The sequence below is a fragment of the Hirundo rustica genome, chromosome 14, assembly GCF_015227805.2.
Source record: "Hirundo rustica isolate bHirRus1 chromosome 14, bHirRus1.pri.v3, whole genome shotgun sequence".
Classification (NCBI taxonomy): domain Eukaryota; kingdom Metazoa; phylum Chordata; class Aves; order Passeriformes; family Hirundinidae; genus Hirundo; species Hirundo rustica.
The window spans coordinates 15,754,884-15,779,019 of NC_053463.1; the positions used below are offsets into that span (position 1 = coordinate 15,754,884).

Here is a 24,136-nt window from a genome sequence, read left to right on the forward strand (position 1 = left end):
GGAAAATTGTGTTACCTGCCAGTGAGTGCTTGGACATACAGTGAGATTTAAAGTTTTACTGTAAAATGATCTTTTCCTTTGAAAATGTACTGGGTTTTAGTGTATGGCCATTAACAGCCCAGTATCTCTTCTGTAACCTTTAGCTTGTCTACTGCTTGGAGCTAGAATGATTGTCTGGCTTTGCTCTTTTTTTTGTTCTCTTTATCAAAAAGCAGTACAGCACGAACATACTAGTGTCAGATGCTTTGGGTGCACTTAGGAAACCCTCTTGCTTTTGTGTTCTGCAGTGGCAATGACTAGATGTGCTCATTTTGGAGAATTTTAGGCCATGTGCAAAGAACATAATTGTACAGAGAGCTTAGTGCATTTGGATTAGTGGAAAGCCACAGAGTGTTCTTAATAAAGGTTAAAAGGCAGTTTAATATGAAAATGTATGTGTTTGAACTCTTAGAGTTGGTTTGGTCCCTGCCTTTTGATGTGGTTACCAATGGGGCTCTCCAGAGTGACGTGGCCTTGCTGGGTGTGTGGTGGCAGCCTGGCCCCCACCTGGGGAGTGGTGCAGGCAGGAGCCCCTCAGACAGCCCTGACCCCCCTCTGACCTGCACTGCTCCTGCTCTCCTGGGGCTTTTGAGGCTCTTTGGCTCAGCCCAAATGTTCCTGTGGGTGCTGTCTGCTCTTGTGTTGGCCTTGGCAGTGTTCTAGACGTGCATCCAGAACCTGCCTATCCTCTTTCCTGAGGAATGCCATGAGGAGCATTGCATTCTGTGCTGTGCACGTGGTGTTTGCTGTGCCCTGACTGATGGAAACGTGTCCTGCCAAAGAGCGTTGTTGGTGACCACAGATGTGTGGGTGCAGTGCCCGGGAGCTCCCTCTGCTAAAATCTCTCCTGGTATCAACAAGAATTCTTCCTACCTCTCCCTGTGAGTGATTGCCACCTAGAAGGGATGTCTACCCGAGTAACCAATGCAAACATCCCTTCTGCCCCTGACAGGCAAGTGGGCAGAGTTTTGAAAGACCCTCCCCCCAGCAACACTCTGCAGCCAACACCAATTGAGCAATTTCAGCTGCAGAGAGGAGGGCGCTGCTGTTCTGGAGCAAAAAGGTACTTTTTGGGACACTTCTCTAGATCAAAACCATCAGCCTTGGGAGGGAGGGAGGGGAAGGGCTGTGGATGATGAGTGGGAGAGGACTGGGCACTGGGTTGGGTTCTCCTGGAAGAAGAATGCTTCCTTGAGTGGTTGCCAGAGTTTCCAGGTGGGCTGGGGTGGAAGCAGACCAAGGTGCAGTCAGGAGCCCTGTGGGCAATACAGGTGTTCTTGGTTCTTAGGGGGTGATGGAGCTCTGGTTTGGGGAGGGAGTAACTGGATGTCTGTTTTGAGAGGGGAGCCTTGGAAGTGGAAATGGAGAAGAAAACCCAAGGCATTAAGCAGCCTTGGGATAGAGCTGAGTGCATGCCCTGGGGGTTCTGGGGATGGGAAGGGTTGTAGTGTGCTGTTCTGCCAGGAATGGGGGAAAGAAAAAACACCTTGGCAACATGAGGTGTTGCTTTAGAACATTTACACGTGTTTAAATGTTTAAAATTAAACAGGTTTCCTCTAAGTCCTGTTAAGTGACAAGCAATTCCCTGAGAATCAAGTTACATACAGATTTCCAAGACTGGAATGAAGCTGGGGGTGGTGGGGACCTGTGACTGCTGTGATTTCTAAAACCCTTTGAATCCCCTCTGATTGTTCAGCATCGAGCCAGTGCACATCAGTAGCAAGCCTGAAAGCAGCTTATGGGTGCAAGAGGTCTGACACACCTTAAAGTTGGGGTGCAGTGGTGGCCCAGAGACCTCAGCTGAGGTCTGTGTGCAAGCAGAGCTTATGTTCAGACGCTTCCCAATACCGTGTGCTTGCTCTGACCCACCAGTACCATGTCAATCAGGGAAACCCTGAACTGACTGACAGCATTGTGGCCTGACAGTGAGCCTGCTTCTGCAAGTCCAGGCTACCATCACAGGGGCTTCCAGCAGCTCCCTAAATCACAGCGCTGCACACCTTCACCTGCTTTCACCCACCATTGTTAATTGGTGACACTGCAGTTCCAGATCTTCAGGTCTGAAGGAGGTGGATACTAAAAGGTTGTGGATGCAGGGGATATTACAGAGCTGATCAGCACCTTCTCCATGCTATAAACAGTCAAAGTAGTTAAGCCATGGGCTTTTATATTTGAAGCAGTGCTGCTTGTGTAAATTCAGGTTGATGAGTTAAGGATTTGTCTCGCTTTGGAGTGGTACTCAAGATACGATAAAATCCAGAAGGGGTTCTGAAGCAGTGTGAGGCTCATATATCTGTGTTACAATAGTGGTGGAATAAATGCTACTGGAGAATCCTTGTCAGGTACTGAGGGCGATGAGTAATTTGAGTGGGGGTCTTTGAGAGAGGCTCCAAAGGGTGAAGAAAGGATCAGCAAAAAAACACTTACGGCCCTTAAGAATACTACTTCAACCATTGTCAGACAACAGAGGGGTTTTTTCTGTCTTTGAATGCATTTCACAGATTTCTGATCTTTGTGATATAGGTCAAAGAAATTATCAGTCCCAGCTTCTGTCGTATCTAGAATAATGGGAAGAGGTGGGTGCAACATCACAGCAATTCAAGATGTCACTGGTGCCCACATTGATGTGGATAAGCAAAAAGATAAGAATGGAGAGAGAATGATCACTATAAGGTACAGTATCTCAAAATGAAAGTCTTTGAGTTAGTCCACAGTGTCATTTATTGAAACGTTTGTTTGATTTCTAAGGCAGGGTCTATTTAGCTTCTTTGTTCTCAGATAGAACATACATTCCTGCTGCCGAGATATGCTGACAGTCAGCTTCAAAGATAATCCTTAAGATACACAGAGGTCAAGAAATAACTTACTGCAGTAAACTTACAATAGACTTACAGATCAGTATAAACTGAAGCTACGGAACGTTGCGCAAAGTGGGGTTTCCTTTTGCAAAAGATAAATGTGTTTGTGTTTAATCTAGGGGTGGTACAGAGTCCACGCGATACGCGGTGCAACTCATCAATGCCCTTATTCAAGATCCTGCCAAGGAACTGGAAGACCTGATTCCTAAAACTCATATAAGAACACCTGCTTCGAGTTCCAAGTCGATCCACTCAAACTTTTCATCTGGAGTCAGCACTGCGACTGCTCCCAACAAGAACTCGTTTCCTCTCGGAGCACCGCCCCTGGTCACGTCGCAGTCATCGACACTATCTACTTTCCAGCCTCCTAACAAATTAAACAAGAATGTCCCAGCGAACGTGCGCTCATCTTTTCCAGTGTCTCTTCCTCTCGCTTATTCTCACCATCATTTTGCCTTGCTGGCTGCTCAAACTATGCAACAGATCCGGCACCCTCGCTTACCTATGGCCCAGTTTGGAGGAACTTTTTCACCTTCACCGAACACTTGGGGACCATTCCCAGTGAGACCAGTTAACCCTGGCAGCACGAACAGCTCTCCGAAGCATAATAGTTCGAGCCGTGTCGGTAGTCAGAACGGAAACGTTCTGCAGACGGAGTCTCCTGGGTTACCTACGTCCAGCTGTCCCGTTACCGCCTCGTCTGCAGCTGCTTCCACCCAGCCTCTGTGCGTGACCAGTAACCGGACTCCCTCCTCGGTCAGGAAGCAGCTCTTTGCCTGCGTCCCCAAGACGAGCGCTGCAGCAACAGCCATCTCAACTGTGACGAGCACCTGTAGCACTCTGCCCTCAGCTTCCTCTGCCCCCCCAAACAACGGGCAAGTGCCCACGGCGTTTCTGCCATCTACTGCTCCGCAAGCGCAGCACTCCGCCCTGAAAGCGGACTCGTTCTCGGCTGTCTCCGCACCCAAGGAGAAGGTGGCGGCCCCCGAGCAGCCGCCCGCGAGCGCGTGCCCGCCGGCTTCAGTCGCAAGCAGTTGCAGCGTGTCAGCCAGCAGCAGCTCCGGGGGCACCGAAACGCGCCCGGCGAGCAGCCCCGCGCCGCTCAGCAGCGCCCAAGAGGAAATACTGCCAACCAGCATGGCCGAGATCAGCCCTTCCATGTCGATGCCTTTTTCATCCAGCTCAGAAACTGCTCCTTTAAGCTTAGCGTCGCCCAGGTCAGTTGTTGCGGATAATCAGGACAACAGTAACTTACCTCAAGTAGCTGTACCAGCACCTCGAGTTACTCACAGGATGCAGTCCAGAGGTTCTTTCTATTCAGTGGTACCAAATGCAAACCTCCATCAAGATCCTCAGTCTATTTTTGTTACGAATCAAGTTCCTTTAACACCTTCTCAAGGTCCACCTGCTGCAGTGCAGCTTTCGTCAGCCATGAACGTTATGAACGGTTCTCAGATGCACATTAACCCAGCAAACAAATCATTGCCTCCTGCCTTTGGGCCAGCAACGCTCTTCAATCACTTTAGTAGTCTTTTTGATAGCAACCAGGTGCCAGCTAACCAAGCGTGGGGAGACTGTCCACTCTCTACCCGAGCAGCAGCTGACCCATCTTTCACTGTTCAGTCTACCTTTCTGAATAACTCTGTGCTAGGACATGTGGAAAACGTCCATCCCGACAACTCCAAGGCTCCTGGTTTCAGGCCACCTTCCCAGCGGGTCTCAACTAGTCCTGTAGGTAAGTCATTAAGATTGTGTTCTGGACAGCATTATTTCTTCAGCCGTTGCACTTCAATCATCATGCTGATGGAGAAGTAGTTTAAAAATGACAGTTGGAGAATGCTCGTGTAATGACGATAGCCTGGGGTTTTTTTCCAAGTGTTCTTAAAAATGCTGCTGATTTTTTTTTTCCTTCGGCTCTTCTAGGCTGTTAGGAGTTGGGAAGATTGCAGATGTTGCATTGCTTGTGCTCTATGTGAGACAGGAATGCTCCCATCTGCTTGTAGTGTAGCATCAGTTTTAGGTTTTGTGTTGGGATGGAGCACAGAGTGGGGTGACACCAAACCTGAGGACTCCTGGAGGTTCCAGCTGCAGCAGTGACTGCATGCAGTTGCTCCATAATGTATGTGAGCTCCAGCTTGACTCAGTGAGGAAAAACTCTCTCTGCCTTTTGGTTCTTGATGCAGCTCTGGGATTTTAATAAGCTTGCTTTGTGGAGCTCATTGGTGTGCTACTACGTGGGGTGTTTTATTCAGAAGTTCAGTATAGCAGTACTAGCACATCTGGATTTGTTTGAAATGGGTTAGGAGCACTGACATTGAGCTCCCTGCCCTTGCTGTGCTCTGCCTGCAGGATTTTTATCTTCTCAGTGTTCAAACTGTGTTGCAGACAACCAGCTGCACCCATTTGGCTGGAAGGGACCCTCAAGGGATCTATTCTGTGCCACCCCTTTGTTCCTGCCGTGGTGGCTGTGGGGTGCCCTGGAGCTGGGTATCTGGAGACTGGAGTCATCCTTGCCCACACAGAGTGTGTTGGGTATCTGGACTAAAGCTTCAGGACTTGAATGCTGGGCTGAGACAAGTCAAGTAGTTTGACTTTTAGATTAAAGGAGAAGGGAGCATTTAGAAGATGTGATGGTAAGGAAAGAAGATCTTCAGCATTCCCTTTCCTCTCAGTTGATTGACCAATGTGCAGGACTTCTGCAAACCAGAACACTTCTCTCTGACTGGCTTTAACCACAAAACTGGGGTGTTTGTTTCTCTCAATTGTTAAATTTGGGCTGTGTAGCTCTGCAAAGCGAGGACACACCTAGAACTCTGTGCCACATCCAGCCTCAGGGTAGTAAACTGAACCAGATGTGTAAGATGAGGTAACTGGACCTTATTAATAAAGAGACTGTTAATAAAGAGTTGCCAGACCCCCAGCAGGCTCCAGAACCACTTGACAGTGGCTCAGGTTTTCCTCTACAGTGCTCTAAACAGGGGTTGGCTGTTGCTGAAAGAATTCTTTGGAAAGGAAACTTAGGGCAAATGGGATCTGCTGATTTCCCTGACGATGGCATCCTGCATGTACAAACGTGGGTGACTGGAACTTCCCACAGCAGCAAAATATTTTGCTCTTCCCTTATGTTAAGATCATCTTTTTGCAATGGGGGAAAATTTCTTATATGTCTACTTTATATATCCTTTTATATTTTATATATCCTTAGGGTAAGTATTAAAAAAACAGTGTAAATCTGTTTCTGTCCTTAGAAAGGTTAGGTAGATAGCCAAGGAAAGCTCACAGTTGACTTCAGGGGAGATGTGTGTGAAGTTCTCAACTGAAGGCCAAAAACATTTGGACAGAACACACTTTTCCTGAGTTAGGATTTGATTAGGATATTGCAAAGTGAAGAAAAACTGCAAATAGTTAGTGTGCTGCTAAAATTGTGTCCAGCAGGCGGCGACTGATTAGTCAGGTCCTCAGTTGATTCATTTAATGTCATTTTACTTCGTGCTGCTCTTGATCACCTTTGTTCCAGAATCTGGATGTCTCAGGAGCAGGGGGTTAAGGGGGCTTGGGGATGTTTGGCAGGTGTGATAGAGAGGAAGGAGTGAATACAGCAGGCTGAGAACTTCTCTGTTGCCTTCCCTCAGAGCTAAGTACGGTCTGTCCACCCCTCTCATTCGCCGCCTTGCCCCAGGGGAATGGACTTGGCCCTCGGCTCAGCCTCCAAGCTTGGCAGAGCTGGGGGCTTCCATGGCTGCTTCCATAGGGCTTGGTGACAGGGTTCATGAGATTTTGAGAAGTGGAGAGAAAGGCCTGTCACTGCTCACGTTCTATCCAGCAGCAGCACAATGGACAGGGAGCAGCCAGGATCTGGCCTGGCAATTCCATGTGGTCAGAGGGGTTGGGAGCGGGCTCAGAGCAGGTGGACACCGGAGCAGAGGGCTGCGTTTTGTGTCTCTCTTGCACGGTTGGCCCATGGCAGATTTTTCCACAATCAGCATTTCTAAGGGATCACCTCTAAACTGATTTGATGAAGAGTTAATGTAGTTTGGCTGTGCACTAAACCAGCTTTTTCTTAACAAGTTCTCACCTCAGGGTGGAGTTTGGGTAATCTGATATTCTTGTTCATGGGTGAACTCAACTGTAGCTCGAGTTTTCTCTGATTCACCAGTTCCTTTGGGGCACAGGTTTCTCTGCAGATGTCACTGGCTGTGGATCCATTCTGGAAATGGCTTATTTGGGTCACATTTTTAGGTCTTTTGTCCTGGCAGTTTGCAGTTGAGGACAGGCTTAGCCCAGCCATGAGAGGAGGCTGTGGAGAAGACCAAAAGAAATCAACTTGTTACTTCTGTCCTCTGCATTTTAAGGGGTTTAAAACCTTGCTTCTTAAAAGGGGTCACAAACTTAAAATACGCCAGCTTAGGAAGCAGCACATGAGTATGGAACTGCATGAAATGGTTGGACTCTGTTTCACACAGAGTGACAAAGTGTTGTGTCCCTTTCTCTAGAAGTGTGGGTAACGTTTCAGTAACCAACATCTGCCTGGGGTCTTCGATAAACTGAATTTTGAGCAAAGTTCATGTGAGATCAATACACTCCTCTCAAAAGCTCAGTTATGCATTCAGAGCACAACAAGGAGTTTGAGTTCATAGCCCAAATAAAGTGCAGACTATGGTACTGCAGAAGATTTTAGTATTAGAAAACCTGATTTTGTTGGTAAGTACCCAAACAGGAAGCTCGTTACTGCAGTCAGGATTTGGTTCAGAATAGCCATTTTTAATATTGAGCGAAGTTTTTAATCCACTTTTATGAAAGATGAGATAACATTAAAAAGTGTTCTTTGTGACCTGCCTCCTCTGGATTTGTGCATCTCTGGCTGTCACACTCCCTTCAGCCCACGGAGCATATCCAGCAGTGCTGAAGTGATCTTGACTGTCCAGTCATTGCACTTTACAAGCTGTGTATCCAAAAGCTGTGTGCTCATCAGCCTCCTGAGCTGTCAGAAGACACCTGGGCATCCCTCTCCTGCAGGAGAGCTGCTTTTGTCACAGTGCCTGCCTTGTTCTCTGTCCGGGAACCCAGCAGCGCCCGTGGGTGGCAGCAGCTCTGTTACCCGTCTGTCTGGGGCAGATCTTGTGTGGTTTGTGTTTTGGTGCATGGTGGAATCGGTCTCCATGGGGACCTTTTGGCTGCCAGGTTTGTGGCCGGAGTGTCCAGTCAGTGGTTCCAGCGCAGATGCCCAGGGAGGGCCCTGGGCTGCAGGCGCCGCTGTCAGCTCGTGCCTGAGCTCCGTGCTGGAGCCAGGCTGCAACTCCAGACAAACTCACCTCAACCACACTGCAGGCACTGGTATCCTCCTCAGAGCCGTGGAGTTTGTGCTGTGACAAACCCAGGAAGATTGTCCTGCATTCTGGGGGTCCCTCAGCTATCACCCCATGTTCCAGCAGCAGGGGGATGTGTTTCTCCTTGTCTATAGGGGAGACTTCTCTTTTTAACCTTTGGGCTAGTGAGAAGAATACCTCCTTCAACTCCAGCAAATCATTTCTGTCCATGCAAGCAGGTCGGATCTGGCACTTCTGGAAGGAGTAAATCAGGTTGACATGGTTGATAATACTGGGGGAAAAGACCTGGCTTTCAGGAGCTATCCAGGCACTGAAAGGTGCTCCTCTAGTTTGTGACCTAAGGTACTGCCTGGCAGCACTGCTGTTTGTGGTGGGGTGTGTGTAGATGTAACCTTCAACCTCACTCTGCAGCAACATAGGCTGGTCCTGGTTGTGGTCATTTTGAAATGTTTAAATGGTTTTGAAACTAATCTTGTTTAATAGGCCCTTGAAACTAAACCCTAAACTCAGGTGAACATACGGCCATGCCCATTTCTGCTTTCAGGTAATAACGTGTGATAAGAGCTTTTACAACATTTTGGAAAAGTACTTAAAAGCTTTGGCTTATTAAAAAAACTGTAGTTCACCCTTGCTAGTAATTTTTGTGGGACTTTGAACTCTTTCTCCATCTCTCTTCCTCTCACACGTCCCTGGAGGAAGCAGCCCCCTCCCCTGGTGCTGTGCCACACCAGCCCTGTCTCTGTGGCCGCAGCGTGCTCTGACTGATCTCTACATGAAGGTACCTATGGGATGGCAGAGCCCATCCTGCAGAGAACTGCTTCCCTGCTGCTGGATTCCCCTGGGACTTTCACAGAGCCCTGCATCCCTGTTGGATTTGTGTGGCTTTTTGTAAGCAAAGACTGTGGCCACTCCCAGCTTTCCTGCTCTGCCCTCCCTGCTAAGATCATTTTCTTTCAGTGACCAAAGGGATGGCTATTTTTGTTAAAACTTGAGGCCAAACCAGAGAGCCTCCAGAAATGCCTCTTCGGTTTCTAAGTGAGAATTGTGCACCTGTAAAATGACCTTACCATGTGCAGATGCTCCCAAAGGTGATGAGATGCTTTAATTATATTTGGAGCACTAGCTTTCTCTGGTGCTTTGAAGCAGGTTCCCAAAGAGAGATATTTAATCAAATTTATGTTTATTTCAGGCTTACCCTCTCTAGATCCATCCAACAGCTCTACAACTTCTTCTTCAGGTCCTTTGACAGGCTTTTCAGCAAACATACAAGGAGCACGGGTTTACCTTCAAGGGCCAGCGCCTGTTGGGACTCCCAGCTTTAACAGACAGCATTTTTCACCACATCCTTGGACAAGCGCAACAAATTCATGTAGGAACTTCATGGGTCTGTCTTAGTTAACTATAAATTCATAGCTATTGTCTTTAGTAGATATCTAACCTTAAGGGGAACTTACCCAGTAATGCACAAAATGCTTTCCAATTGCTTTGAGCAGCTGTGAGGATGGCGTGCAAATCCCAAGCTGTGCTATTTTGTGGGGTTTTTTCCCATGCCACTAGATCTGGTAGCATTACTAAAGGCATATTTGGGCAAAAAAAAAGAGTCACTGTAGGCTCTTCAGAGGAGAGGGCATGAAGCTGTGGGGGAGTGGAGGTGATTACGCCAAGCTAAAGATTCCTCTCTAATTAGTATGAGTGCAATATTAGGTGAAAATGTCATGTTTGCCATGGTTTGAAGTTATACTTGCTATTTTTTTTTTTTTTTAATTGGGATCTGGAATCATACTTAAAATATTCCAAAATCTGTAAGCATCATCCAGGGTAACAGTGGGTTTTCCTCCTAATGGAAAGAACATGGAAGTAGCATTACAGAAAATATGGGTCTTTGATTCAGATTCTTAGCTGAAGAGGTTTTTCATGTCACTGCATGCAACTTCATTGCCACTCTGAGTTTAAGAACTAAAATGTTTAAATGAGTGCTCAAAGGAAGTTGGATTTCCCAAGGAGAGTCAGTGACGCTTCTGAAGTTGGGGGGACTTCATACTCATGGGTCACACCTGTGGCTTTGGGAAGCTGTCTGATTTCTCTTGTGCTGGAAGTGGTGGATACCAAAACCAAGCTGTTCAGACATTTATGGTATTTTGGCTGATGTTTTCACCTCTTCTTGAAACTCTTCCATGTTTCTTATTCTTTCTTGCAATTAATTTAGATACACTGCTATGTCATGAGAATATCATGATTCTGATGGCTGAAAGCATTTGTGTTATAATGTTGATTTTAGAGTTAAAATAATTCCTAGACAGAATTTCTGTGAAAGGCTTGAAGAATGCTTGCCAAAAAAAAAAAGCCTTTAAAACATTTTATCGTTTGCTTTGAGATAAAATCGGGGAAATAATTGGGACGGCATTTCTGCTTGCTACTTTGTGTGTAATTAAGCAAGAGAAATACTCTTTTCAGCAGGTGAATCTCCTATTCCATCAGTTTCCTCAGGATCGTCTTCGCCCCTCTCAGCTGCTTCCACCCCTGCTAACTTGGGCCAGCCAAAAACGGGTAACACCAACCAAGACCGGAAGGTGCCGCCGCCCATCGGGACGGAGAGGCTGGCCAGGATCCGGCAGGGAGGCTCCGTCACCCCCACGCCCTTGGGAACCAACTTCACGGCCCCCGTGGGCCACAGCGGCATCTGGTCCTTCGGAGTGAACAGCGTGTCTGGTGAGTCTCTGGCGCCCGGAGAAGCTGCCAGCGCCTCTCGGCAGGAGGCTGTGAAAGGAGGAGTGGAGCTCCACGGGCTGTGCTCCCATGTAGGACATCCTGAGGGGAGGGCACAGGTCGATGGGTTTCTGTCTTTTCTGTGGATTTCTGGGTTTCTGTGGTTTCCCCTCCTCGTGCTGGTGGTTGTCACCCAGCCTGGATCAAGTCACCAGGCACACGTGAGCTTGAAATGGTGCAGAGACCTCACACAGAGTCCTCTGAATGATGCAGAGCTTAGGGTAAGCAATCTCTGTCAGGTAAGGGGGCTGTTTCCAGGCCTGGCTGTTGGCTCCCTCTGTCCAGGTTTCTCTCTTGTTTTCCACTCACACCTTACAGTGTCAGCTGAGGTGCAGCTGATGCACCCAGGGACTCAGAGCTGTGGATGCTGAGTTTTGCATTGACTTCCTTGTGACTCTTGAACAGTATGGGATAACTTCTGTTCCAGGCAGCCTTGGTTCCCAAAGAATGACTTTGAAACAGCTGAAGTTTTCCATTCAGTTTCCTGGTAGTCGGATTTTGTGGAAAGGAGGAGGTGCAGCATTTGAGGTGTAGAGTGTTTCCACTGGTAACTTTCAATACAAACCTTTGAGTCCTGCATTTGTTTTATGCTTCAGTGAAGCCCTCCAACTTTGGTTAACCCATGTCTCAGCACTGCTGTGTGTTTTCAAGGAAAGCTTGTATGTGCTTCCAGGTAGTGTTGGGAGCTCTTCTGCACTTTAGCCATTTTGCAGTGGACACGTGGAACTCAGAGTTCGTAGTAGTCCCCATCTTCTCCTCCCTTGTCTGGATACTGAGATCCCTGTGTGTTTTCAGGGTGTCTTTGGGTGGCCGTAGGGGTGTGCAGCTGCTGAGTTTTATTCAAGTGTCTGCAGTGAATTTAATCAGCCATTTTTAATCTCTTTGCAGAAGGCTTGTCGGGCTGGTCTCAGCCTGTCATGGGAAGTCACCCGATGCATCAGCAGCTGTCGGACGCGGGCACGTTTTCTCAGCATCAGCCGATGGAGAGAGATGACTCTGGAATAGTGGCTCCCTCAAATATTTTCCACCAACCTATGCCAAATAGTTTTGTGGATTTTTCTAAAGTAAGTTACAGAGAGTTGGATTTAACCAGGGCCTGGCTTTATTACATCTCCTGTTCTGCCTGTTCACCCTGTGTGTGTGTGGCTCTGCTGCCACTGCTCATCACCCCAGTCCTGAACTTTCTTTCATCCCAGAACTGACTGGAAAAGGTGCCTAAGCCTGGAGGCAGGTCTAAACAAAGCCAGAGTTTGTAGGCTGCAGGTATTCTCTGGTCAGTAGCTGAAGGCCTTCATCACTCTTCAGTGTTTTGTCTCTCAGAAGCTCAGTCTCCTGGAAATGTTTCACAAAACTTGCCCAGCTCCTGAGAGTGATTACAAGTTTGCTTAATGCTTTCAGCACTAATCATGGCTACAATACCACATTCCTTCCTTAGGGAAGTAACAGGAGCAGGGGACTCCCAGCATGTTTCAGAAAGAACCATAGCACATGGTCTTGGCATCTTCGTGGGGAACAGAGCCATTCACACATAGGAAAGGAATTCTCCTAATTGCAAAAAGCTACTTTGTAACTTGCTCTTTGTGAACAGGCAGAATTATTTTAGATGGCCATTAGGAATAAGAGAAAAAAATCTTCAACCCAGTCTGGTCAGCTCAGTGCAGCCGTGGGTGCACTGCAGCTGTCCTGTGCCGCAGAGAGCAGGGAACACTGAGGTCACAGTGTTCAGCTGCTGGCCTGGCTTTGTGGGCTTATCTGGAAACTCTGTGTGTGCTGCAGCCTCTGCTGGATGTAAGTTCAGCAAAATGGCTAAGCTGGCTGGAATCCCCAGCTCTGAGTCACTGTGTTGTGTACTCTGCCCCGGTGTTCCCTGACAGTGCTGGGATTCCTGCCATTACCTGCGGAGGTGACCTGGCTCTGTCTGGTCCTGCAGCAGTGCTCTCTTGTTCCCCCCAGGGCCTGCCCATCTCCATGTACGGCGGCACTCTGATACCCTCGCACCCCCAGCTGGCAGATGGCCCAGGAGGGCCCCTCTTTAACGGGCTCCATACTCCCGATCCCGCCTGGAATCCCATGATCAAAGTTGTCCAGAACTCAACAGAATGTACTGATGCTCAGCAGGTAGTGTGGCTGCCTTTTCCCACCTGTGCTTTCCTGGGGCTTTATACGGTGCTGTGATACCCAGCTTTGGCTGGGTCACACCTTTGGGTTTTTCGGTTCTTTGCAGCTAGGATTGAGATTGTTTGCACGACTTTTCCCTACAGTGTGTTTGTGTGTGCGTGTGTTCATAAAACATCCCTGGTGCTATTGGTACCAAACCTTCCAGGTAAAGCAAGCAGCAGTTCAAGACTGCTCAGCCAGGTAATGGACGGTTACAAATGAGAGAGGGTTTATATCCATCCTCGTCACCTTGCAGGTTGTCAGTCAGACCTTGGCCAGAGCTGGAGAGCTCCTGCCTTTGGGCAGTCTGGTTGTATTTTGAGGGAAGCCTTATGCTCACCCTCAGTGGTAAAACACTGTTAAAGGAACCTTTATTTGTTTTTATAATAGATTTGTCTTTTTATTTCTTGCTGTAGATTTGGCCTGGCACCTGGGCACCTCACATTGGAAACATGCATCTCAAGTACGTCAACTGATTTAAGGGGGTCTGTCCTTTTTTAGCCTGGTTTGGGAATCTTTATGACCTTGAAGAACCCTGGGGATTTTTTTCATGTGCCTAACTAAGCGATTTTCTGTGGGCTGTAACAATGGAATCTCGATTGCCCATTGTTATAAGAACAAATTGACTTACCTATACAAACTGATTCTGTTCTCCAGTTAGTTTAGCCACTTCAAACTTATAAATCAGACAAAACTAGTGTTTTTGGCTAAACACTACTGAATGCTCCTTGTATGCAGCAGAGAACTAGCTGATGACATGATTTTGACCTTTTAGGGTGGTAAATACCTGTATAATTGTTTACAGACTTAAAAGGAGAAGCTGAGTAAATTTCATGTCGTATAGTGGCTCTACTTTATGTAGCCTGTATTAATGTGAAATATTTACCTGAATACTCAATAAAAGGCAAACAGCATCTATAGGTTGTGTGTGAGAATTTTGGAAAGGGCTGTATGTTATTGTCCTCAGTAGCTGCTGCAGTGCCTGGTGACGAATCTCCCCAGGGTCACGTACTGAGCACGTGGGTGCAGTCAGGTTTGGGAGGGTTTGGAGCCACAGACGTCTGCAGAGTCCTTGTCCCTGCCACTTGTGAGCCTTTTATTGGTGTGAACCTGCTTCTGTGTTACGGCTTTTTCCTTCTGGATTAGTTCTGCTGCTTCTGGCACTTCTGGCAGGTGGTCACCTGAAAGATCAGGTTTTGCTCAGGGCTGCAGAGAGGGGCTGACAACAGTGACAGGTGAATGCAGGGTTCCTTCGCCTGCGCAGAAGAGGATCTTAGGAAAGTGCTTCCCATTAGAAGAAAATGTTACAGATTCAGTTCTGATCTTCTTGTAATGCTGTAAATCTGCTAAGAGCTTCTCAAGTCCTTTCTGTGAGGAAGGATTTTTGCACACTGCTTAAGATGAACATTAACTCCTGACCCAGTTCTCCACTTTCTGCACTTGGACTGTGCTTAGTTCTGCTTTTGCTCCGAAGCAATGCAGTAACTACATGGAATGTTGGATCCATTCCTTTAGCAGGAAACTCCAGTGCACATAGTGTCTAATCCAATGGATCAATCTCAGACCAGGTGGAGACTTCACCTTCTTCCACCTTATCCAGACAAATCCTTACAAGCAGCAGCAGAGTTTCCCCAGTAAAAGCACAAAGAAGTACTGGAGACCCAAATTGCACAAGCAGTATCCACGTACCGCAGGTAGATCAACCTCAGAAGCACTACTGGATGATATATTCAGATCTTCTTCTTGGTATTTGAGGATGAAATGCAAAAAAAAAAAAAAATTAACTGCTGCTGCCCCAGTGGTAGTGCCAACACCAAAGCAGATACACATAGAATCAGAGTCACAGAAAGGTTTGTGTTGGAAGTGGCCTTAAAGATCACCCCTGCCGTGGGCAGGGAACACATGTCAGCAGCAATTGTGCTGAAAACAAGCAGTGTTGTGGTGCAGTAGGTGTGTGCTCTGGGGGGAGGTGCAGGGGAGGGTGGGGTGCTCACTTCTGTGGGATCCTTGGAGCCACTGTCTCCCCAGCCTGGAGGGCTGCTGCTCCAGGGTGGGTGGCACAGTCTACGCCGTGACACCAGGGGCCAAGAACCGGGATGGGGATGGGGCTGTGCCTGGAACAGCCTTGGCCCCCCCAGCCCTGCTCTTTGCTGCATGGGTCCCTTGCTGGGTTCTCCCCTGCGCAGCTGCTTCCTTGAGGACATGGACACTTGCTCTGGGCACCAGATCCAAGTGGCCCCAGCAGCCTCCACTGAAGTGGAAAAGGGAACCCCAAAGTTTTGTAGGAAAATCCTGCTCAAAGTTTGGACCATCACTACTGCCCCATGGTTACAGGGGAGCACGGGCAGAGGTAGGGCCTTCTGCTTCTGGGGAGTGGGCTGGTGGCAGTGCCAGGGGCTGCTGAGTGCAGTGCTGGTCCCTCAGGGTGGGCTGGCTGGATCCAGGGAGAGCAGGGGGGTAATGCCAGAGTCTGTGCCCACTCGAGTTCACCAGCCCTGGGTGGCAGGGCTCTCCCTAGACCTGTCCTTCTCCCTTCTGACCCTCTGGGTCAGCCATTGAGCAGGTCCTTTCTTTGCTGTCTGTCCTCAGGGAAGCATGTGCCTCATTCCTGTGTTTTATTGAGCCACAGGTGCCCACCCTGGCTCCATCGTGTGCCTTCCATTAAGCTGCTCTGGGGTGAGAGCCCAGCCGGTGGCAGGTGTGGGCTGTGTAAGATGTTTGCAGTGCCCAGCAGGAGCTCCGGGCTCACCTCGGGCTGCAGCTTCGGGCTCCTGGAACCCTGGGCTGCACCCGCTGCCAGAGCCTGGCAGAGCAGTGGGATGGGCAGGGGACAGCAGGGCTGCACACGTGGCACACGGGCTGCTGTGACCTCGGGTGTTGCTGGCAGGCATTTGGAGCATGGGGAGGAGGCAGCGTGTGGGCTGGGACAGCGTGTGGACACTGCACACCCAGCAGGCTGGAGGAGGAGGTGTCCCATCGAACCCAGCTGCTGCCCTCCTGCAGGGAGCAGCAGGCTGAGACAATGGGAATGGGTCCCCAGGGTGCCCACCATGGGATGCCCAGCCCTCGCTGCTCCACCCTGGAACAGGGCACCACACGAAGCTGTTGCTGCCTGGGCAGCAGGCTGGGGCTTCGCTGTGTGCCCTAGGACTGGCCCTGCCCTCCAGACAGCACAGGAGTGGCCTGTGTTAGCCACCATGGGGTAGCCCTTGGGAAGCTGGACCCTCTGTGCTGCATCCTGCAGAGCTCCAGGAGCCTGAAGGGGAGCAATGATGTGGGAAATAGCTGCTGGGCAGGATGGGTGTCACAGGCCACCTTGTGGAAAGCCAGATGCGGTGGCTCCAGAGCCAGATGTGTCCATGAGCCACGGCCGAGCTCTGGGTCCCACCCCCTGCTCTGGGCTGAGGTGCTCAGGGGCGGGGGTGGCCAGGGCCAGCAGTGCCTGACAGCCCCCCCCGCTTTTGGCAGGTACCCGCATCATCTGCGACCGCAAGTTCCTGCTGGAGTGCAAGAATTCACCCGCAGCCAGGACCCTTCCCTGCTGCCTGCCCCAGACCCCCGGTGTCACATCCCTGGCCCAGTCCAGCCTCGTCAAGCTGGAGGAGCTCAAGGAGCGGAATGAGAGCGAAGAGGCCATGCCAGGTGAGCGGCCCCTGCCCTTGGACCACCTGCCTGGGGCATGGGACAAGGCGAGATCCCAGCCTGGCCCCAGTTCCAGCTCCCGCTCCCTTTGCCTGCCCACGTCTGCAAAGCCAGCCCTCTCCTAACCCTGCTCCTGTATCCATCCATGCCCTTGCAGATCAAGACCAGTTTGAGATGGACATCTGAGTTTCCATCTCCCCGTCTCCAGGCCATGGCTGGGCCTGTTCCTGGGCCTCGTGGAGGTGCTGGCACCGTGACCAGCTGGCTGCAGCCCTCTCTGATGCTGGGGATGGACGTGTGACACCTCAGGCTCTAGCACAAGTGGCTGGTGCAATTGCCTAGGAGCTCATGCTTGATCAATAAACACCGTGAAACCCCTGTGCTAACGTGGTGTGTGTCTTTGTCAGGGCTCAGCGGGGTCCTCGCCCCAGGGAGGGGAAGTGAGCAGCACCAGGAGGGTGCAGAGGGTGACACTGCAGGTGGGGGTGGTGAGGGCCTGGGGGTCTGTCCCCAGCTCTGGTGGAGGCAGCTGGTGAGGCCATGGAGAACAGCGCAGTTAACACCTTACTGGGCAGGTGTCTCTCCCTGAGGTGTCACCCACGCCTCGTGGGTTCCAGACTCAGCTCTGAGCTGTTCCGGCTGGGAGCCAGGGCTGTGGCTGCAGCACCAACCCTGGCCATGCCAGGGGCTGTTGGCACGTCTGCCTCCCCAGCCAGCCGAGACCCCTCCTGCAGCAGGACTGCGCTCTGGGGCTGTTGTAGGCCCCCCACTGCCAGATGAGGGGCCACGCTTTGCCAGCTAGAGCAGCACGGACATGCAGTTCCGCCTGCTCCAGCCAGATGCTGGTAATTCTTCCTTTGACATCCTGTTGGCCAGAGCCCCAAGGCCAAGCCTGATGAAGCAGCCAGGGCCTCACCCAGCGATCCCATCTCCTGCCAACCCTGGGAGCCCAGGACCTGTCAGTGCCAGAAACCTCAGGGGACGCTGTAGGAGGGGGCAGGTTGGTGCTGTTTATTAAACATAATGAATCGCCACTAAAATGTCGCAATGATTAAAATCCCCTTTTCCTGGATGAGGATTGGGAGGCGGAGGGGGTGCCCAGACTCCCTCCAGCTGCAGGGGCCCTGTTCCTGCCGGTGGCCCTGGGCAGGGGCTGTCCCGCTCACAGTCCGCAGCCCCGTCCCTGGTGTCAGGGCCCCTCCTGCTTCGGTTCGGTCGCGGGCTCGGTGTCAGCGCTGCCCTCCGTCTCTCCGGTGGGCGGGTCCCGGGGCTCGGTGTCAGCGCTGCCCACCGTCTCTCCGGTGGGCGGGTCCCGGGGCTCGGTGTCAGCGCTGCCCTCCGTCTCTCCGGTGGGCAGGTCCCGGGTCTCAGCGATGAGGCGCTTGACACCCACCATCCACTGGCTCACCTCGTTCACGTGGTCCACCATAAGCGAGCGGTGGATCTCATCAGCTGCATCCCAGTGCTGCTGCTGAAGCTCTGCCAGGACCGGGCACCCCATTAGGGGCGCAGGCTCCACCATCCCGCGGGTGCCTCTGCCCAGGGACTGCTGCTGCTGCGGCTGCAGCCCCCTTCACCCCATACCTTGCACCAGGAGGCTCATCCTCTTCCTCACTGGCGCCGACAGCTTCCCCTGAGCCCACGCGTCCTCCAGCACTGTCAGCCGCCGCCCGATATCATTGCACACTTGTTTCTGGAAGCAGAGGCGAGCTGCGAGTGAGAGAGATGTGCCCCCACCAGCTCTGGGGAGCCTGGGGGCAGGGGCGGCTCTCTTCCCCCCTCAGGTCTCCTGGAAACCCGCAGCTCCTGCCCGGCTGCCGTCCCTCCCGCCCCGCGGGGTCAGAGGTGGCGGGAGGGGCCGCAGCCTCACCTGCACCGTGGCCCGGCAGGCGTCCAGGGCTGCCCGCAGCGGGGCAAGGACGGTGTCTGCGGACACGCTGCACTCCTCCCGCTCGGAGCACGCCGCGCTCGGCCGGCCCTCGGCCCGCGGGGCAGCGCCGACAGAACCCAGCGGGGGCGGCCCCAGCGCCCGGGGGGGCGGCGCTGTGGGGTCGGCGGGGGCACTGGGCGGGTCCGCGGGGGCACCTGCAGGGCAGAGGCGCCCAGCCCGTCAGCTCGGAGCCGGCTGGCGCCGGGCTCCGCAGGAGGGGGGCGCGGCGCCCCGGCTCCGCCGCTCCCGGCACCGCGGCTGTGGGAGCCGGGCCGCGGTTCCCCGCGGATCCCGGCAGGGAGCGGCCCCGGGGCTGCGCCGGGCCTGGCCGGGCAGGGTGAGGGAGTGGCGGAGGCTCCGCGGTGCTGACCTGGGGGTGCCCCCGCGGGCGGGGCGGGGGCGCGGCGGGTGAGCGGGGTCCGGCGGGAGCCCCCGGCTTGCGCCTGCAGCCCGTACGAGAACTGGGGGGGGTCGTTCCAGCCGCGCTCCCGGTTCCCTGCGGCAGCCAAGGGCGCGGTGAGACCGGCGGAGCCCGAGGAGCCCCCGCGCCAGGCGGGTCCCCCCCGGCACGTCCCTCCCGGCGCTCCCCACAGCCGGTACGGCCCCGGCGTTCCCCCGCCCACGGACCCCCGGAGGAGCCGATCGCCGGCCGCGGCCCCGCAATCCCGCAGTGTCCCGGGACCGGGACCCCCCCCCCCGCACCGGAAGTGCCGCGCGCGCCCCGCGCCCCCTCACCCGGCTTCACGTAGGACTCCGCCATCCCGCCACGTCACGCACGGCCCCGCCCCTTCCGGCTCGTGAGACGGGAGGGGCGGGGCCGGGCCTGTCCCCGCCCCTCCGGGGGCCGCGCTCGGGGCCGGGGCCGGGGCCGGGGTCGGGGTTGGGGCCGAGGGCTCCTCCCCGGCGGCTCCAGCCCCGGCCCCGCCCCGGCCCGGCCCGCTACGGGCTGTGCAGGAGGGCCCGCCGGAGGCGGAACACCTCCAGGAAGGAGAAGAGTCCCCGCTTGCGGGCCCCGGCCCCCGCCCCGCCGCCGCTCCCCCCGGCCTTGGCCGCCCCGCGGGCAGCGTCCCCCGCGGCCGCCGGCCCGGCCCGGCCCCGGCCGGCCGCGCTCTTCGCCTTCGCCCCCGGCGCGGCGGCCACGAGGCACTTCTGGTACTGCACCTGCGGGGACGCGAGAGGCAGCGCGGGGGGGACTCGACACCGGGGTCCCCCCCGTCCTCGGGGCTGGGCGCCTCCAGCCGCGGTGCCGGCGGTGCTCACCATGCAGGCGGCCTGCACTGCCTCCGAGATGGTGCCGGCGTCGGGCTCGCACCAGAAGGCCGCGCACTGGAAGCGTCGCCCCGTGTCCACGATGAGCGCGAAGGTGTGCGCGTCCCGGCCCACCCCCAGGAAGGTCACGTACCGCACCTGGCATTCCCAGATGTGCGCCGCCTCCTCGGGCTCCTGCGGGGACCCCGCGGGCCCATCCACCCCTGGCCGCCGCCCGGGCAGCCCTGCCGCCCCCCGGCTGCGCTCTGCCGGGGGCAGCGCCCTGCCCGCTCCGGCCGCAGCCCCCCGTCCCCTCCCCACCTGCGCCGGGTGCACCCTCATGGCCGTGTCGGACACGTAGATGAGGGAGGGCGTCCAGTTCTCCCGCCCAGGGCGCCTCGTCAGCTTCTCGATGGCCTCGTTCAGCACATCCATCCCTGGGGAGAGGGACACCCCATTCCATGGGCTGCGGGCGTGGTGCGGGCAGGGGCCGCCCGGCGCCAGGGCACGGCTGCCCGGCCGCCCCACGGCACACGCCGGGTTTCCTGGGCGTCCCCCAGCTGCGGGGCAGCAGCGGCGCTTACCCATGGCCCTGGGCACGGGCAGGCTGCCGATGTAGAGCGCCTCGTAGGTCTGCATTGACTGCCTCACCGCTTCTAGGATGTCCACTGTCATCGGGAGAGGTGGTGCTACCCCTGTGTCCCCCGCTGTGTCCCCCCATCCCCAAGGACCCCGGGGAAACAGCCGGACAAGCCGGAGGGCTCTGGCTCCAAGGGGGGTCTCTGGGCAGGGGGAGCAGCCATCAGTACCTTGCAGTGGCAGATCCTCAGCAGAGATGGGCTCCAGGGTGGCGGCGCGGGGCAGCCTGCTGCTCGCTACAGCTCGCTCGGCCACGATCTGCAAGAGACCGGGCTCCCGGAGCCTCCACTCACCCCCGAGATCCCCAGGCCATGCTCACTCCCACCGGGGCCCCTGCATCCCACCTTGGAGCACATCTCATGCAGAGCCTTGGCGATGCCCTTGGCAGGTACGTTGCAGTGGAAGACGTGACACTTGAGGACACAGGTGTCCTTGTCGCTTGCCACAAAGGCAAAGTCTCTGCAAGGCCACGGTTAGGCAGTGAGACCCCGACAGAGGCAGCCCCCTTCCTGTACTGCCCCCCAGGCCTGTGCCCCCTTACCTGTCCCTGCAGCCGTGGTGGCAGTCAGAAGGGAGGAGAGGGGACAGGTCACTGCTGGGGTGCCTCCCCCAAAGTGGGCAGAGCCACCCCCCTGGGCCCTAGCTCCACCCTCGCCCCTGGCACCTGCCGTTGTTGCAGCCAACCCCCCAGACGCGGATGTTGAGGATGGGCTGGCGGTGGATGAGGCTGCGGTCGAGGGGGTCCACCAGGCTCATGGTGTCCTTCTTCAGAATCATCACTAGGTCCTGGCCCTGCAGAGGGGCAGTGGTTCTCTCAGCCTGGCAGACAGCCTGGGCACCCCCAGCACGCAAACCCCTTCCCCAGCAGCCTTCTCCACCCCTGTGGAGCCTGTTCCTCTGCTGCCCTTCCCAGCTACCATTCCCATGTGTGGGGACCCACCCAGGCATTGTTCCCAAGGAACAGCCCTGTCAGACCCACCTGCTCTACACCTGGAAGCAGTGGATGGATGCCCTGTGCAGGGAGTTGACTCTCTACCTCCTGCTCCCCTCCAGCCTCAGCAACAGCGGCCCTAGGGTGGCCCCTGCCTGGCAGCGCCATCCCAGGCTCTTACCTCACCCTGGTTCTCCGCAGAGCCCTGGCCCTTGCTGTTGGAGAGCTGCTGGATGCAGTTGTTGACAGCGATGCTGCTCTTGCCAGGTGCCAGGTCCTCCTCGGGGATCTCCACCCAGCCCAGAGAGCGCACAGCAAAGCACTGAGCAGAGACACGAGGGGCTTCAGTGCCACTGGCACGGCCACCACTGTCCCGCACCCCTCACTGTGCCAGAGTGGTCACCCCTGCTCTGGCTGCCATCCACTTCCCTGCCAGCTGCCACCCTCCTCCTCTTCTGCCAGCACAGCCCACGATGCGGCAGTGGAGCTGGCGGGTGCGGTACCTTGGAGCCGGGCTCTGCACTGTGCTGGAAGTCATCTCCGTGCCAGGACAGTGAGTGCCTGCAGAGGGATGGGGCAGTGAGGGGAAGGTCCCTCTGCATGCTCTTGGGGCACCCAGGGAAGAATCAGGATGCCCTGGAACCAGCAGACCCCCATGCCACCAGCTGGGAAGCATCTGTGGACGTGCCCAGCATGGCCCTGTTGGTTTCAGCAGGGGGGCTGCTCTGGGGGGGGAGCACCCCAGCACCCAGTTCTGGTCAAGGATCAATGGTACCCCACAAACAAACCAGCAAAGCACAAGGATAGCCCTACCTCCGGGACAGCGAAGCCATGGGGCTGGGAATGGGCCGGTCCTTTGCCGAGTGCTTCGCTGCAGGGCCCTGGCATTCCTGGGAGAGAGGAGCAAGGGGGTGACAGCCGTAAGAGAGGCATCGGGAGGCACCAGGTAGGAGCCCTCCCTCCCAGGACAGCAACAAGCTTGTGAGCATCTTGGGTAGTCAAGTCCAACTCGGATGAGTCCCAGGAAGGGGCCTGCTGGAGCCTTTCAAAGGGCTTAACCCCAGACAGGAGTGGGCTGAGCAGGACTTCAGGCTCACACAGACAGGGTGCTCAAGGGGAGGCTGGACCAGCATGCCCAGAGGGCCCTTCAGCAGGATTCTGCCAGGGGTGCAACCCAACGCCAGCCCTCACACCCCTGCCCACATTCCCTACCCTTCCCTGGAGTGTTTCCTCTCCATCAGCCTCCGGGTGCCCTCCTGGGCCGGTGGTGCATGCAGGGTGCTGCCACTGTGTCGTGCCTGTTGGCACATGCCAGTAATAGGTACCCAGAGAGTCACAGATTTTCCTCCAGCTTGGGGGGAGGTCAGGGTCTGTCTCCAGGCTCTGGTCGCTCCAGAGGTTGTCTGTGCAGAGAGAGAGTGTGTGAGGTACAGAATGGGGAGGAAGAGGCCCCAGTCACCCTGAGGAGCCAACAGCTTTGCCCAGCGGTGAAAAGGACCTGTGGTGGCCTCTGGGTGCGTGGCTGGGCACATGGGCCAGGAGAGAAGCCTGGCGAGGGAACGTGGCAGGATGCCAGCAAGGCTGCAGCGCTGGCAGACCCCAGTGCAGGGAACTGCCTCGCTGGCTCCCAGGGCGACAGCGGGACCCCGGCAGGGCACAGAGGGCAGGGGCAGCCTGGGCCTGCCAGGCTGGAACCTTGCAGGGCACCCAGGCCCACGCTTGGCCTGTGGCAGCCAGCCCAGTGGTCCCCCGCCCTCGGCGGAGAAAGGGGCCGGGGCAGACGCCGGGGTCCGGGCAGAGAATTGTACCCCGGGGGCTGCAGGCGGAGGGTGCGGTAGCCGCGGCCCCCGCAGCCCCAGCCCTGCGCGGGCACCGACTGGAGCCGTGGCGCAGCGCGGCCGGGGCGAGCCCGGGCCCGCGGGGGCGGCGCGCTCCGACCGGCCGGGCTGTGGGGCCGGGCGGGCTTCCCGGGGGATGGGGGTCCCGGGGGTGGGAGGATGGGGGTGCTCCGGGGGTGGGGAGACCCGGATATGGAGGTGGCCCCGGAGGCGGAGGGTGGGCTCCCGGCGACCTTGGCGGGGCGGGGAGCGGCGGGGCCGGCCCGGGCCGGGCGCCAGGAGCCCCGATCAGCACCGCGGACAGCGCCGGGCGCGGCCGCCGCTCCCGCCCGCGGGACCCGGCTCCGCGGCTCGGCATCGACCCCGCAACCCCAGCCCGGCCCCGCAACCCCAGCCCGGCCCCGCAACTCATCCCCGGTTGTGCAACCCGCCCCTGAGCCCGCAGGCCGTGGCCGTGCCCGCCCCGCCCGCCCGCTGACCGTCGCAGTTGACCAGGACGATGGCCAGCATGTAGTCCTTGCCCAGCATGGCCCCGCCGCCCGCCCGGCCCGGCACGGCGCTCCCGCCGCCGCCTGCCCAGGCCCGGAGCCGCCGCCGCTGCGGCGGGAGGGGCGGGCCCGGGGCGGGCCGGGGGCGGGGGCTGCGCGGAGCCGGGGGGGCGCGGGGGATGGCCTGGACCGAGCCGGGGAAGGGGCGGGGAGTGCCTCGGGGCAGAAGATAGGATCCTGGGGAGGGAAGGGGCTTCTGGGGCTGGAAGGGTT

General features: G+C 55.6%; 3 protein-coding genes across 13 annotated transcripts in view; 1 reads left to right on the forward strand and 2 right to left on the reverse strand.

The window, feature by feature from the left end:
• Window positions 1-17,171, forward strand: part of ANKHD1 (ankyrin repeat and KH domain containing 1) — a 99,390-nt gene extending 82,219 nt beyond the window's left edge. Inside the window, exons 29-37 of one of the 9 annotated variants that reach the window (XM_040078089.2) lie at window positions 992-1,102; window positions 2,563-2,712; window positions 3,017-4,632; window positions 9,414-9,593; window positions 10,679-10,933; window positions 11,879-12,054; window positions 12,944-13,108; window positions 16,616-16,789; window positions 16,947-17,171. In XM_040078089.2, the coding sequence (XP_039934023.1) occupies window positions 992-1,102; window positions 2,563-2,712; window positions 3,017-4,632; window positions 9,414-9,593; window positions 10,679-10,933; window positions 11,879-12,054; window positions 12,944-13,108; window positions 16,616-16,789; window positions 16,947-17,090 (2,971 nt within the window). In that variant the 3' untranslated portion in view covers window positions 17,091-17,171. Of the gene's footprint in view, window positions 1-991; window positions 1,103-2,562; window positions 2,713-3,016; window positions 4,633-9,413; window positions 9,594-10,678; window positions 10,934-11,878; window positions 12,055-12,943; window positions 13,109-13,563; window positions 13,611-16,615; window positions 16,790-16,946 lie in introns of those variants that run through there. The other 8 variants (XM_040078090.2, XM_040078091.1, XM_040078092.1 and 5 more) reach the window with 8 other exon arrangements.
• Window positions 17,172-17,776: 605 nt separating this feature from the next.
• Window positions 17,777-19,553, reverse strand: SRA1 (steroid receptor RNA activator 1). Of its 2 annotated transcripts, XM_058422469.1 has the most exons (6): window positions 19,455-19,553; window positions 19,090-19,215; window positions 18,660-18,874; window positions 18,374-18,482; window positions 18,147-18,268; window positions 17,777-18,098 (listed from the first exon to the last, which is right to left on the reverse strand). In XM_058422469.1, the coding sequence occupies exons 1-6, from the start codon at window positions 19,477-19,479 to the stop codon at window positions 17,979-17,981; spliced, it is 717 nt and encodes a 238-aa protein (XP_058278452.1). In that variant the 5' UTR covers window positions 19,480-19,553; the 3' UTR covers window positions 17,777-17,978. The 2 variants fall into 2 exon arrangements, with proteins under 2 accessions (XP_058278452.1, XP_058278451.1); XM_058422468.1 differs by having other exon boundaries at window positions 17,777-18,268.
• A 105-nt stretch (window positions 19,554-19,658) lies between these two features.
• APBB3 (amyloid beta precursor protein binding family B member 3) lies at window positions 19,659-23,950 on the reverse strand. Of its 2 annotated transcripts, none has more exons than XM_058422466.1 (13): window positions 23,855-23,950; window positions 22,750-22,940; window positions 22,351-22,427; window positions 22,041-22,098; window positions 21,719-21,859; window positions 21,271-21,398; window positions 21,148-21,198; window positions 20,951-21,065; window positions 20,777-20,864; window positions 20,552-20,635; window positions 20,289-20,404; window positions 19,980-20,126; window positions 19,659-19,880 (listed from the first exon to the last, which is right to left on the reverse strand). In XM_058422466.1, exons 1-13 carry the CDS (start codon window positions 23,901-23,903, stop codon window positions 19,659-19,661), a joined length of 1,467 nt encoding a protein of 488 aa, XP_058278449.1. In that variant the 5' UTR covers window positions 23,904-23,950. The 2 variants fall into 2 exon arrangements, with proteins under 2 accessions (XP_058278449.1, XP_058278448.1); XM_058422465.1 differs by having other exon boundaries at window positions 19,980-20,162.
• Between the last annotated feature and the right edge of the window lie 186 nt (window positions 23,951-24,136).

Excerpts from the sequence above, each read along its gene's own strand:
- SRA1 (XM_058422468.1), bottom strand. The coding sequence starts at position 19,479 with ATGGCGGAGTCCTACGTGAAGCCGG. Across the intron at positions 19,216-19,454 it reads GGAGTCCTACGTGAAGCCGG|GGAACCGGGAGCGCGGCTGG; the intron begins GTGAGGGGGCGC and ends TGGCTGCCGCAG. Across the intron at positions 18,483-18,659 it reads CCTGCCGGGCCACGGTGCAG|AAACAAGTGTGCAATGATAT; the intron begins GTGAGGCTGCGG and ends CTCTGCTTCCAG.
- APBB3 (XM_058422465.1), bottom strand. The coding sequence starts at position 23,903 with ATGCTGGGCAAGGACTACATGCTGGCCATCGTCCTGGTCAACTGCGAC. Across the intron at positions 22,099-22,350 it reads ATGGCTTCGCTGTCCCGGAG|GCACTCACTGTCCTGGCACG; the intron begins GTAGGGCTATCC and ends ATCCCTCTGCAG. Across the intron at positions 21,399-21,718 it reads CTGCGGAGAACCAGGGTGAG|GGCCAGGACCTAGTGATGAT; the intron begins GTAAGAGCCTGG and ends GCCCCTCTGCAG.